The sequence below is a fragment of the Panthera onca genome, chromosome C1 (assembly GCF_046562875.1).
Source record: "Panthera onca isolate mPanOnc1 chromosome C1, mPanOnc1 haplotype 2, whole genome shotgun sequence".
NCBI classification, from domain to species: domain Eukaryota; kingdom Metazoa; phylum Chordata; class Mammalia; order Carnivora; family Felidae; genus Panthera; species Panthera onca.
Genome location: NC_138346.1, coordinates 129,296,618 through 129,309,874, shown reverse-complemented (window position 1 = coordinate 129,309,874; position 13,257 = coordinate 129,296,618). Strand labels below are relative to the sequence as shown.

Below are 13,257 nucleotides of genomic sequence, written 5' to 3'. Positions count from 1 at the left end.
TAATTCCATATTCACAACACAAAGCTTAAAAGCTCTGAAAACTAAAAGACTTCTTGTATATTTGTCATCAAAATTCATTTGGTAGTCAATTATTTATGATTCTATATAATTATTCATTTGTTTCATTGAAGAAATACTCACATATATAATTGCACAGTGGTACCCCAAATCTCACTTGTAGTTATCACATAATATATCATACAGGAACTGTATTGCTTGTCTAAAACCCAAATTCTAAATTTCTAAACACATCTGACCCTAAGGATTTCCAGTAAGAGATTGCAGATCTACAACAGATTTAGATTATGATACCTACTTGGAAAAAATTTAAAAGCTAACTCTGAAGATCTGATTCAGGCACATGAAAATAAGGCAACCCAACATTTTATAAGGTAAACTAAAAAAATAATAACATACCTAAATTATAATACAACACAAAATCTTTTTTTAAGGTGCATTTTTTAAAGTTTATTTCCTTTTGAGAGAGAATGAGAGCAGGGGAGGGGCAGAGAGAGAGAGGGGGATAGAGAATCCCAAGCAGGCTCCATGCTGTCAGCACAAAGCCCAACATGTGGCTTGATCCCACATACTACAAGACCATGACCTGAGCTGAAACCAAGAGTCAGACATTTACCCAACTGAGCCACCCAGACACCCCCAACACAAATTCTTTTTAGCACAACCATATCCTATGTTATAACTCAAATCAACTGATATATTGAATACAAGCCTACTATGCATCTCAATCTCATGTTGCAGGATGTTATAAAGGAAAAATTAAGTATTCCATTTTCTCCTCAAACTCTAAAACACATAACTCATCATGGTACTATCCAAATCCAAAGAACCTTTGATTCCTCCTCTGTGTAAAACAAAGAGTTGAGAATACTCAGTCTTTTAAAATATGAGGACATTTCTATATTAAAAAAATCAACTTAATGTCACCTAGTTGAAAATATGTAACATCAAAAATATATGAATTCAGTCACATCTTTAGTTCATATTTTATGAGCCATAGCTGCACCTGTATACATTTATAAATAGTGCACATATGTATGAGATATATTATTCATTTAGCCTATAGATAAAGCCCAGTATTCATGCATAGAATTTCAGACTCTTTGCAATCATTCCAAGGCCCCTAGCGTTCCAAGATTCACAGGGTGGAATTTACTGGTCTATTCCTCAGCCTAGAAATCAAACTTTTCTTCAACTGGGAAAACTGAATCCTCTGCCTTATATCCCATTACAATCTCTGAACACTATGCTCATTAATTCAATAGTTTAAAAAATGTATTTTGAAAGCATACTATTAAAATCACTATGCTAAATGTGAGAGAAGCCAGAGATTAATAAAACAACAACCCCTGAGAAGCTTGCCAGCTTGTATGGATGAACTACTTATTTCAAAATTATATCACACTGTGCCAAATGTATGTTATAGGATAGTTATAAATAAAGTGTAATGGAGGCATAAATAAAGGAGTGAAAAACAAAAGTCACAAATGAAGTACAATAAAGGATAAACAAGATACCACCAAAGAAACAAAAAAGCATTTCAGCAAGAGATACAGTATGAGCAAGGTACACTTACTTGTTTAACAAAGATTGATTGAGGACTTACATACAGTACTAGAAAGCAGGATAATAGCTACTTTAGTGGGCGATAGTGATTTGGCAGGGATATAAAAGGGCTGCTTCTGAGATACTACTAATATTTTGCTTCTTAATCTGGATGCTGTTTTCATGTTGTGTGTTTGCCTCGGGAAAATTTGTAGAGCTTTTAACTTAGAATGTGTGCACATTGATGTATATGTTATATGTCAGTGAAATTTCCCCCAAAAAATAGTAAGTTAGGGCCAAACTTGAAAAGCCATATTAACCAGTTCTTTTTTTTTTCAACGTTTTTTTTTTTTTTTATTTATTTTTGGGACAGAGAGAGACAGAGCATGAACAGGGGAGGGGCAGAGAGAGAGGGAGACACAGAATCGGAAACAGGCTCCAGGCTCCGAGCCATCAGCCCAGAGCCTGACGCGGGGCTCGAACTCACGGACCGCGAGATCGTGACCTGGCTGAAGTCGGGCGCTTAACCGACTGAGCCACCCAGGCGCCCCTGTATGTTTATTCTTAATTCACCCCAAATGGTGTGCTTCTGAAGACCTTTGTTCACACAGTTCCTAGTGCAATAACTCACATATAGTGCTCAAAAACTGTTTGCTTCATTTAACTAAAATACATTAAGTAATTTTTACCCTGAAGAAGCTAAAAATACAAGCTAAGATGTAGAAAAAATTAGGTAATGTGTTCCAGAATATAATCAAGGCATATGACCTGAAAAAGAGATTCAAAGTTGTTTTTAATTATATGCAGCAAGCATATAATGGACTTGAAATAAATTCAATGGAATAACAATAGTTAGATGGATGGAGAGGAGGAACACAACCATTCCAGCATTGCAATTCCAGGGAGAAATACAAAATATTCCATTCCTGTACCAGTGATTTATTGCTAAGTAACAAACTATTCCAAAATTTAGTGGTTTAAAAAGGATATATTTGACTATGAGTATGCAATCTGAGCTTGATTCAACTCATTGGTTCTTCTTGTGTTGCCTGGGCCACTCCTGTGAATTCAATCATCTGGAGGTTCAACTACAGCTAGAAATCCAAGATGGCTTCACTCATATCTATTACCTCAGATGGAAATGTAAAATAATTGATTACTAAATGAGCATTTCTCTCCATGCGATCTCTCCAACTGGGTAGCTAAGACCTCTTTTCTGGTGGCTCAGGATGTTCAAGAAAGAGTATTCCAAGAGGACAAGTTCCAATGTACAAATACTTATTAAGCCTTGCTAATGTGCTAATGGCTGAAGCAAGTCAAATGGCCAAACACAGGTCTGTGTGGTATATGGCTACACCAAGGCATAAGTGCTGGGAGATGTGGTTCACTGGGAAAGCCAATGGAAGGCAAAATTATTTAACCTTCCTTAGCCTCAGTGTTCTCATCTGTGAAAAACAGCTGCTACGAAGACTTGTGTGAGACAAAAATAAGATATAGAAGATAAAGTCCAATAAATGTTAATTTCTTTCCCACCATTTCCTCAGCCTCCAAAAAACTCCATCTAAAAAATAATCTTAATGATAAAATTATGTTCAATAATTACTTCATTCACATTTTTACAACAGCATTCCATGGACATTTTGGCTGAATAACTGAGCAGGAGCTCAGATACTACTTGGTGAACGAAGTTAAATAGATGAGATTACACTGAGGTTTGAGCACTTCCTGCTAATGAGTTTGATAGTACAGCAGCCCACATGCATCCTCTTGCCTCCACTGATTGGCATAAGGCCTGGAAAGCCTCCTGGGGGACAGAAAGCAGGTGGTAAACATTGAATCCGGTATACTATTAATGTTTAACAAATATAATGTGTGATGAGCTGGGAGAGTCCCATCAGGAACAATGATGTCAGGAAGGAAAAGCGTGGGAAGGTATGATGCAGTGAGCCAGATCCAGTAATAGAATTCAGAAGGAAATGTCAGCTCCAGGGTCAATGATACACACCTGACAGCAGAAACTACCCTATCCCAGCCAATCTGGAAGCATTTGTACACTCTGGAAGAAAGTGACTGCATATTCACATGAATCGAGAAAGCTGTACTTTGAGGCCCAAAACATTCTGGTATTGTCAGACACTTGATAAAGCATAACAGAAGGGAGGAGTTTCCTGGGGCTGCCGTAACAAAGTACCACAATCTGGGTAGTTTAGAACAATAGGAATTTACTGTTTCACAATTCTGGAGGCCAGAAGTCTGGTCGTTTCACATCATCTTCCTCTGTGCACATGTGCCTCTGTGTCCACGATTCCCCTTGATGTGACACCAGTCATATTAGATATTGGGCATTACCCTAATGACATAATTTTAACTTGATTACTTCTGTAAAGAACTGTTTCCAAATAAGGTGACAGTCTGAGGTACAGGAGGCTAGGACTTCAACGTATCTTTTTTAAGCTGCACACCCCTCAACCCATAACAGAGGATGTGCTCCCTTTTCCACACACAAAAAGCATGCTGGCCAAAGTAAACTGGCTGAGCTCTGCAAGGTGGTCACTGAAGCGGCAACAATGATGACACAGGGAGCAGGCAGCTCCGCCAGACCTGGTGCTCCTGCAGGGCTCCTGGAGCCTCAGCTCTGCAGGTCAGGTGGGCAGTAGCCCCGGTGCCCACAGCAGAGCCTCACACCAACTGTTGCAGCTCAGGTGTTCGAGACACGTGAAGCCCGTGAGAACTGGGACTGTGGCTCTCAGGACTTTGGGGGCTGAGTCCTGGCAGTTTGACTAGACAAGGCAGAAATTAAAAGATCTATATTGCCAATCACTATATTACTTTCGGATATCCATCTTTCCTCAGAAAAAGTATTCTCTATTATTACCAAGAGCTACAAGCAGTGATTTACAGCCTACCAGAGATAGTGATATCATTATATTTTACTAATGGCATTCTAATTCCGCTGATTATCTGACACGGTGGATTTTCAGCTTACAAATGATGATCATGGCGGTAAGCAGTAGTAAGAGAGTGAAATTCCAGAATAGCACAAGAACAGAACTACTGGTCTAAGATCAGCAGCAACCAATGACCAGGTCTAATTTACATAAATTAGTAAGTGGTACCTTTAAAGCTTCTGGGTACTATTTCAGTAGCAGAACCCAGAAAGGCCTAAACTTCTTTCTGGAAAGTGAATGGAAGCATAGAGCGCTGCAGTATGGATATCACAGGTCACTAAAGCCTGTGACATTCAGGTTACATTTTGTTTCACCCAAGAATCTTTCAGTACAATCCTTTAAATAGCTTTTCTGGTACAGTTAGAATTTTTCAATTAACAAAAACTAGATTTCACAAAACTTAAAAAATCAACACATATGTTTCTTAAATAGCATATAATTAGGTTCTAATTACCTGTGGTGGATTAGCCACATATGGATGCAGAAATGGTACTCTACTTTTACCTATAGTCTTTCTGATTTAAAGGTTTGTAACAAAATATACCTTTTCTCTGTAAATCAGCATGGATATTGATTGCAGCACTATGAATAAAAGATTGGAAACATTCTAAATGTCTAACAATATAGGAATGATTCATCTACTCATAAATAGAATATTTCAGAGTCATTAAAAACTATGTGAAGAATACTAAATGAAATGAAAACGCTTACATTGTAACATTCAGAGAAAAAAATAGGACACCAAACTATATATACAGCGTGACTACAATTTCATTTAAAGAAAGAAAGAGAAACAAAGAAAGAAACAGAAATAAAAAGTCTAGAGGGAAATATAAAAATATATCAAGGGACACCTGGGTGGCTCAGTCAGCTGTGTCCGACTCTTCATTTCAACTCAGGTCACAATCCCACAGTCTCAGGATCGAACCCCACACCAGGCTCTGTGCTGTGTAGAGCCTGCTTGAGATTCTCTCTCTCCCTCTCCCTATGCCCCTCCCCATTGCTTGCACACACATGAGCGTGCTCTCTCAGGTAAAAACAAACAACTACATATTTGTGTGTGTGTGTGTGTGTGTGTGTGTGTGTGTGTGTGTTAAACCTGATATCTACACAGCAGAGTTACAAGTAACTGTTACTTTATTTTAGGATCTTTTCTGTGTTATCTAACTTTCCTGCAACCAAAATATTTTCAAAATCACACAAAAATTATAACACAAATATAGTTTACATATTATTTTTAGAAATAAAAAATTACTGCTAGACAAGTAATAGAAATAACTGAATCTTTGATGACAGGAGTAAGTAAAAGCTAGTAAAAAAAATCCCTTTAATACTGACAATTATTATTCATGTTAAGCTAATTGTGAATAAAACACAAACACACACGCCATCATTATTTTTGTCCAGGCTATTAAATGCCAGCCTCATTTTTATCTCATGGTCTTTAAGGTACTGCATAAATTCTTCAAAGTCCAATCCTGAATCATCATTGGTATTTCCAGCTTCAAAAATGTGCTACAAAAAAGTAGAAACTCATTTCAGAGATGTATTACAAATAAAGCCACTGTAGCATGCTAACATTGACACATTTCATACTAATTATCATTTTCATCAGCATCCATTGTCCTAGTTTTTCAGTCACAGCTACAAGGCTAAGTACATTTGTGATTTTTAAACTTGTGCAATACTAGAGTCAATAGCCACCATGTCATTCCAAATAATTCTGAATCTTATAAGTCGGTAAGTATTTACCAGAGGTAAACAATGAATGCCAAGTACCTTGAGGGAAGAAAGGTACTGAGATACACAGTCTTTGCCATCAGAGACTTCACACTCTATTAACCAGATGAGATAAAATACTTAAAATTTTGGTATGACTCACAGCTTAATGGTTTGAGACTCAGCCTTATGGAGTACGAGTGTATATTCGAATCTCACTAGGCTGTTACAGTTTTTTAAATAAAAAATTAATAATCATAATTCTTAAATATACATCATATGTATTTCCAACAGACTCCTACCTCAAAGAGATAGGCCATGTCTTGTTCATCTTTGTACCATCCATGCCTAGCATAAGGTATGGCATACTAAGGCTCTTAATCCATATTTATTGAATTAAAAAATACTGTGAGGGGTGCCTGGGTGGCTCAGTCAGTTAAGCATCCGACTTCGGCTCAGGTCATGATCTCGCGGTGCGTGAGTTCGAGCCCCACGTCGGGCTCTGTGCTGACAGCTCAGAGCCTGGAGCCTGTTTCAGATTCTGTGTCTCCCTCTCTCTCTGACCCTCCCCCATTCATGCTGTCTCTCCCTGTCTCAAAAATAAATAAACGTTAAAAAAAAATTTTTTTTAAATACTGTGAGCTTGACACTGGTCTAGGTGCTAGGGTTAAAAGACAAGAAGATGCAGTGCCTTCCCTGAAGAAAGTTACAGACCACTCACATAACCAAAGAGAATATTTCAGGTGTTATACTGGGAATGTATTCAAGGTATAGTAGAGTTGGGGGGGACGGGACTCAGGAGAGGAAGACTGTATGAGCTGAGACTTGCAGAAAAAAAAAAAAAAAAAACAGGCATTAGCTGAGCAAACAAATGTGAAAAAACATCCCAAGAATACATCACAGTGTCTGCAAGCAGGCAGAACACATGTTAATTAGAAAAAACACATTAATAACGATAGTGATAACAACAGCTAATATTTATGGAGCACTTACTTCTAAGCACCTTATACATATAAACTCATTTAATCTTCATAACAACCCTACATTGTTCCAATTTGCTAAGGATAAAATGCAAGGGAGAAAAGTAGGAGACACCATAAGCACAGGGAGATCGTGAGAGAACTTACGTGCCACAAAAAGGATTTCAAATGAATTCTATAGTTAGTATTTCCAAATGAGTGGAATACATGTGGTGCTTATGTTGAAGTAGTATTAAATAACACTAAATCACCGTGTGAGAAAATTATTCTCATTTCAATTATCTTTCAGTCCTTCTGGTAACATCATGGGCAACATTTCAGTTTTGTGCTAATGTTCCTGAATACTTGCCAACTTAAAAAAAAGGGAGGATAAGTAACAGGATAATTTTATCAAATAATACAATATTTAGCCAGCAATTCACAACACTAATTTGTTTTTATTTTACGCTTAATTTTATTTTTTATTTTTTTAATGTTTATTTATTTTAAGAGAAAAAGAAAGCACAAACTGGGGAGGGGCAGACAGAGAGAGGGGGAGAGAGAGAATCCCAAGCAGGATCTGTGCTATTAGCACGGAGCACATAGGACTTGATCCCACAAACCATGAGATCATGACCTGGGCTGAAATTAAGAGTGGATGCTTAACCAACTGAGCCACCCGGGCGACCTGTATTTTATGCTTACTTTTAATCAACTAGCTTTCTGTCTATGGTAGTATTACAAAATTTTATTTTAAAGTAAATTTCTTGACATATAAATGAATCCACTCTTAAAATAATTAGAGTACAGTCAGTTCTTGATTATAGCAAACTCATGAAGTTGGGAAATACTGATATAAATAATGGTTCTCTGCTGACAAATTTGGGGTTTTTTAAAAAAAATTTTGAGTGTAGTTGACACACAACATTACATCAGTTGCAGGTATACAACATAGTGATTTGATAACTTTATATGTTATGCTGTACTCACCAAAGACTAGCTACCATCTATTGCCATACAATGCTAGTACAATACAATTGACTATATTCTCTACGTTGTGCCTTTTATTCCCAAGACTTCTTCATTCCATAACTAGAAGTCTGTATCTCCCACTCTTTTTTTCCTACTGATGAATTTTGAGCAGAGAAGTGACATGATCGGTGTTAGAAAAAGGTTACTCCAGTGATAAACTTTGGTGAGAAGGAGAGAGAAAATATTAAAAATAGAAAGAACAATAAGAGGGTTATTACAAAAATCCAGAAGAGAAATGAATCTCCGAACTAGGGGGAAGGTGGTAGGAATGGCAATGCGGAGCAAAATACAAAAGATCTTTAGCAAGTAGGAGGTAACTTGATCACTGACACAATATAGAAGGTAAGGGAAAGAGAGGAATCTAGAACTCTGAAGGTATTATTTGGGTTGCCATGTGTATAGGCAGGGTCTTACTCTGACAGTCATCAGGTTTGCGAGAAAAAGAGTTTGGGGCATTCTGAGTTAAGGAATAGGCAAAGAAGCAAAGAGATAACGCAAGACTGAGTTCTAGAGTTTAAGCTTCAGTGACTATAAAATGGTGAGAACCCCAAAATAGGAAGTTGGAAGGAACACTGTGATGAGGGGGCAGTCAGGAAAACATGTTGACTTCGAAGTGTTAGTGAGGCATCTTCAAAATGTCTAGCAGACAGTAGACAGTATTTGCAGATCCTCACATACAGGTCTTGGAGATGTGAACTTCAACAACATCAGTAGAGGGACAGGGCAGAAGCTATGGGAGTAGATAAAATCACTGAGAGATATCGAGAATGAGAAAAGGGCTGGTGTTGACCCTGGTAATACCTACCCTTGAGGAAGTGGTTTTTTTAGACATTTATGTCATCTTCAAAATTTTTGCCACAACAAAATGATAAGTGATAATCTTTTCCTTAATATATTTCACTTAATTGATATACTTTTTAAAAACCAACTATTTTTAAAATAAACTTTGTATCACTACCATAACTAGGAAAGCAGTTTAAGTTGCCAGAAATTAAAAGTAACTACAAATAAAAATTCACCCAACCAAAAAAATGGACAAAAGATTTAAACAGACAATTCAGCAAAGAATATGAAAGAAAGGTTATAACCACATAAAAAGATGCTCAGAAACATCAGTCATTAATGAAATGCAAATTAAAAACACAGTGAGACAGCACCACTCACCCACTAGAATGGCTATAGTCAAAAAAGTCAAGTACTGACAAGGATGTAGAGAAATTGGAATCATCACTGATGGTGGGAATATAAAATGGTATAGCCACTTTGCAAAACCGTGGCAGTTTCTCAAAAAGTTAAACATATACTTAGCAAATGACCCAGCAATTCCACTCCTAGGCATCTAACCAAGAGAGATTAAAGCAGCTATACAAAAACTTAAGCACATATATTCATGGCAGTATAATTCCCAATAGCTAAAAACTGGATACAATCCAAATGCCCATCAACAAAATCGGACAACCAAGAATCACCACCAGCATGGAAAAAGCACCATACTCTGTAAGTGGAAGAACTACTCCTGAGAAAACCCTTAGTAGTGGAGATATGTATAAGATTTGAGGGAATATTATATCCATTAGGAAAAACAAAAACCAACAGTTCTTATAAGTAAAAAATTATAGTAATAAATTATTCAGCAATGTTTTATTAACAAAATGCACATAGCTGAACAGTTGAAGACTAAGCCAAGAAGGTCTCCTAGAATGCAATGCAAAAAGAGAGAGGTGAAAAGGATAAAAAAAGTAGAATTGGGAGAAAGATCCAAGAGATCTAATATTCATTTATTTGAAGTTCTATAAAGAGCTTGAAAGAAAATGATTAGAAGAAAGACAAAAGTCTTCAAACAGAAGTTGTATTATGATCTAGACATATCTGAGTAAAGAGAAAAACCCTAAGGCCTGAGAGAGAGAGAAGAAGGAATGATTAGCATCAAACTTAATTATCTGCAACACTGAATATTAACAATTGAGCAAACATAACATAACTTATACACTTGTCAAATCATTATGTTATACACTGAAACTAATATAACACTGTGTGTGTCAACTGTACCTTAATTTAAAAAAAAAAAACCTGAGCAATATCTTCAAAGTTCTCTTGGAAAATGATTCAGAAGCTAAAAGCTGACACCTAGCCAAACTAGCATTCAAATATGATCAAAGTAAACCCAGTTTGGGATATACTCCGTTTGTTACCCTTAAACTCTGGAGAGGCTTCTTGAGGATGCAGTTGCAGTAAAATGAAAAAAAAAAATCCAAGAAAGAGGAAAACATGGGATAAAAGGAACTTGATGAGAAATGGAAGAGTATAGCATATAATTTAAAGGTAAGCAACTGTTTATAACATGGCCAGAAAACTTAATGCTAATGTTAAGAATTCAATTCAGCAGTAAATCCTGGTCAACATGTGCCCATGGAGAGAGGCTGAGGTGACTGAATTGTAGCCCCAGGAGCCCTGGCGCCAGGACGGGGAGGATGTTGGCTTCATTATCCTAGGTCACCTTCTGGCCGTGAGCAAGAGAAAGCACATCCAGGTACCCTCGCCCTGGCACCTTCAGCAGTAAATTAAATAAAGCAATTTTTTCTTTTTTTGAGAGAGAGCACAGGCACACAGGGGAGGGGCAGAGGGAGAGAGAATCTTAAGCAGGCCCCATGACCGAAGATCATGACCTGAGCCGAAACCAAGAGTTGGACGTTTAACCAACTGAGCCACTCAGGCACCCCAAGAATAAAACAAATTCTTAAAGATAAGCCTGAACATCATGTCCAAACCAAGGGTTGTAATGGCCTTTCTTATACTTTTAGAACACACAAAAACAAAAGGAAATTCTGATGGAGGAGTTCCTCATGGAGTCAGAGTGTTCCCTGAAAAGAAAATACACACATACACAAAAACAAATAATCCAATTTAAAAATGGACAGAAGACATGAACAGACATTTCTCTAAAAAAGACATAACAGATGGCCAATAGACACATGAAAAGATGCTCAATATCACTGATCATCAGGGAAATGCAAATCAGAACTACAAGGAGATATCACCTCACACCTGTCAGAATGGCTAAAATCAATAACACAAGAAACAACAAGTGTTGGCGAGGATGTGGAGAAAAAGAAACCCTCTTGCACTGTTGGTAGGAATGCAAATTGGTGCAGCCACTGTGTACCATGGCCGGAACAAGAAGGAATGATTAGCCTCATAGAGGCTCCTCAAAAAAATTATATAGAGGTTCCTCAAAAAAATTAAAAATAGAACTATCTTATGATCCAGGAATCAGACTACCAGGTATCTACCCAAAGAATACACAAACACTAATTCAAAGGGACACATGTACCCCTGTGTTTATTGCAGCATTATTTACAATAGCCAAACTATGGAAGCAGCTCAAGTATCTATCAATAGAAAAATGGATAAGGAAGATGTAGTACTTTTTGCAATGGAATTATTCATCCATAAAAAAGAATGAAATCTTGCCATCTGCAATGACGTGGATAGAGCTAGAGACTATTATGCTAAGCAAAATAAGTCAGTCAGAGAAAGACAAATACCAGGTGATTTCACTCATATGTAGAATTTAAGAAACAAAACAAAACAAAACAAAAAAAGAGACGAACCAAAAAACAGACTCTTAAATATAGAGAACAAACTAATGGTTTCCAGGGAAGGGGATGGGTGAAATAGGTGATGGGGATTAAGGAGTGCTCGTGTAGGGATAAGCATCAGGTGTTACAAGGAAGTGTTGAAACACTATATTGTATACCTGAAACTAATATTACACTGTATGTTAACTAACTGAAATTTAAATAAAAGCTTAAAAAGGCAAAACAAAACAAAACAATAGAAACCAGCAAACCAAGAATTAGAGAATGAAGAAGATGAGATCCTTCTATAGTTACAATCACTTGTGTGATTTGAAATGTGACATTGGATGATCAATTAAAATTATTTTTAAAAAGCTTCTTAAAAAAGGGAAAAAACCCTCTATGAGTGAGTAGAGATTAGTCCCTTCTTCTTCAGGGTCACCACTGTGCTGGATAAAGCTACTTAAAAGTGAATTTTGTCACCTTGTGAAGACAAGTTCTTCAGTACCCTAAGTGTCTTTCAAAGTATGATTGATTACCTCCAATAATGCTTAAATATAAGATGAAATTATCCAATAAGTTTTCAAATAAATTTATCAAGAAAATATAAATCATAGCTCAATAAAAGACAAGGAAATTCATAATATCCTGTTCTGTATCCATTCAGAGTATGAATCAGTCAATCATGCTCAGGATGAAATGAACAACTTACGTTCCCACATGCTATTTAAAATAACTTTACTTTGTGGGGGAAAAAAGAATGAAATCTTGCCATTTGCAACAACATGGATAGAACCAGACACTATAATGCTAAGCAAAATAAGTCAGTCAGAGAAAGACAAATACCATATGATATCACTCATATGTGGAATTTAAGAAACAAAACAAATGAGCAAAGAAAAAAGAGAGAGACAAACCAAGAATAGATTCTTACTATAGAGAATAAACTGATGGTTACCAGAGGGGAGACGGGTGGGGGGATGAGTATTAAAGAGTCACTTATGATGAAGATGAAATAAAACAATAAAAGAAAAGGAAGAAAAAGGAAGAAAACATAGCTAACACTTTAATGCACAATGCAGAAGACAAGTTATCCAGTGAGTTTGTGTTCAATAACCCAAACATCAAAGGAATGTATGGCTGTGAAGAAAGTGTTAATCTTTGACTCCCTGGACTACTCCGGCTCTAAACTCCAGAAAAGCTTGTGGAAGCCCTAGGCTTACTGAAGAAATCATGTAACTATCACATGCTTAAAGTTTATAATTTATGGCTGCATTTGAGGAAAATAAAATGATTCACTTTGAAAATGAAGCCAGTGTTAGATTCCAAAAGAAGTGATATGTGTATTCTTTTTAGGGCACAAAAAATGAGAGACTACTATTCTTTGGGACATCTTTCTGTTCTGTAAAGAAAAAATATCCTACCCTGCACTTAACTCTCTTGCATCCTTTCTGTTAA

General features: G+C 36.7%; 1 protein-coding gene across 5 annotated transcripts in view; it reads right to left on the bottom strand.

Annotated features, from left to right (window-relative positions):
• LOC132672668 (mitochondrial adenyl nucleotide antiporter SLC25A24-like) overlaps positions 1-13,257 on the bottom strand; it is a 51,004-nt gene that overhangs the window by 26,069 nt on the left and 11,678 nt on the right. For all 5 annotated transcript variants that reach the window (XM_078451603.2, XM_078451604.2, XM_078451605.2 and 2 more), the window contains exon 2: positions 5,900-6,026. In XM_078451603.2, the coding sequence (XP_078307729.2) occupies positions 5,900-6,026 (127 nt within the window). The remainder of the gene's footprint in view (positions 1-5,899; positions 6,027-13,257) is intronic.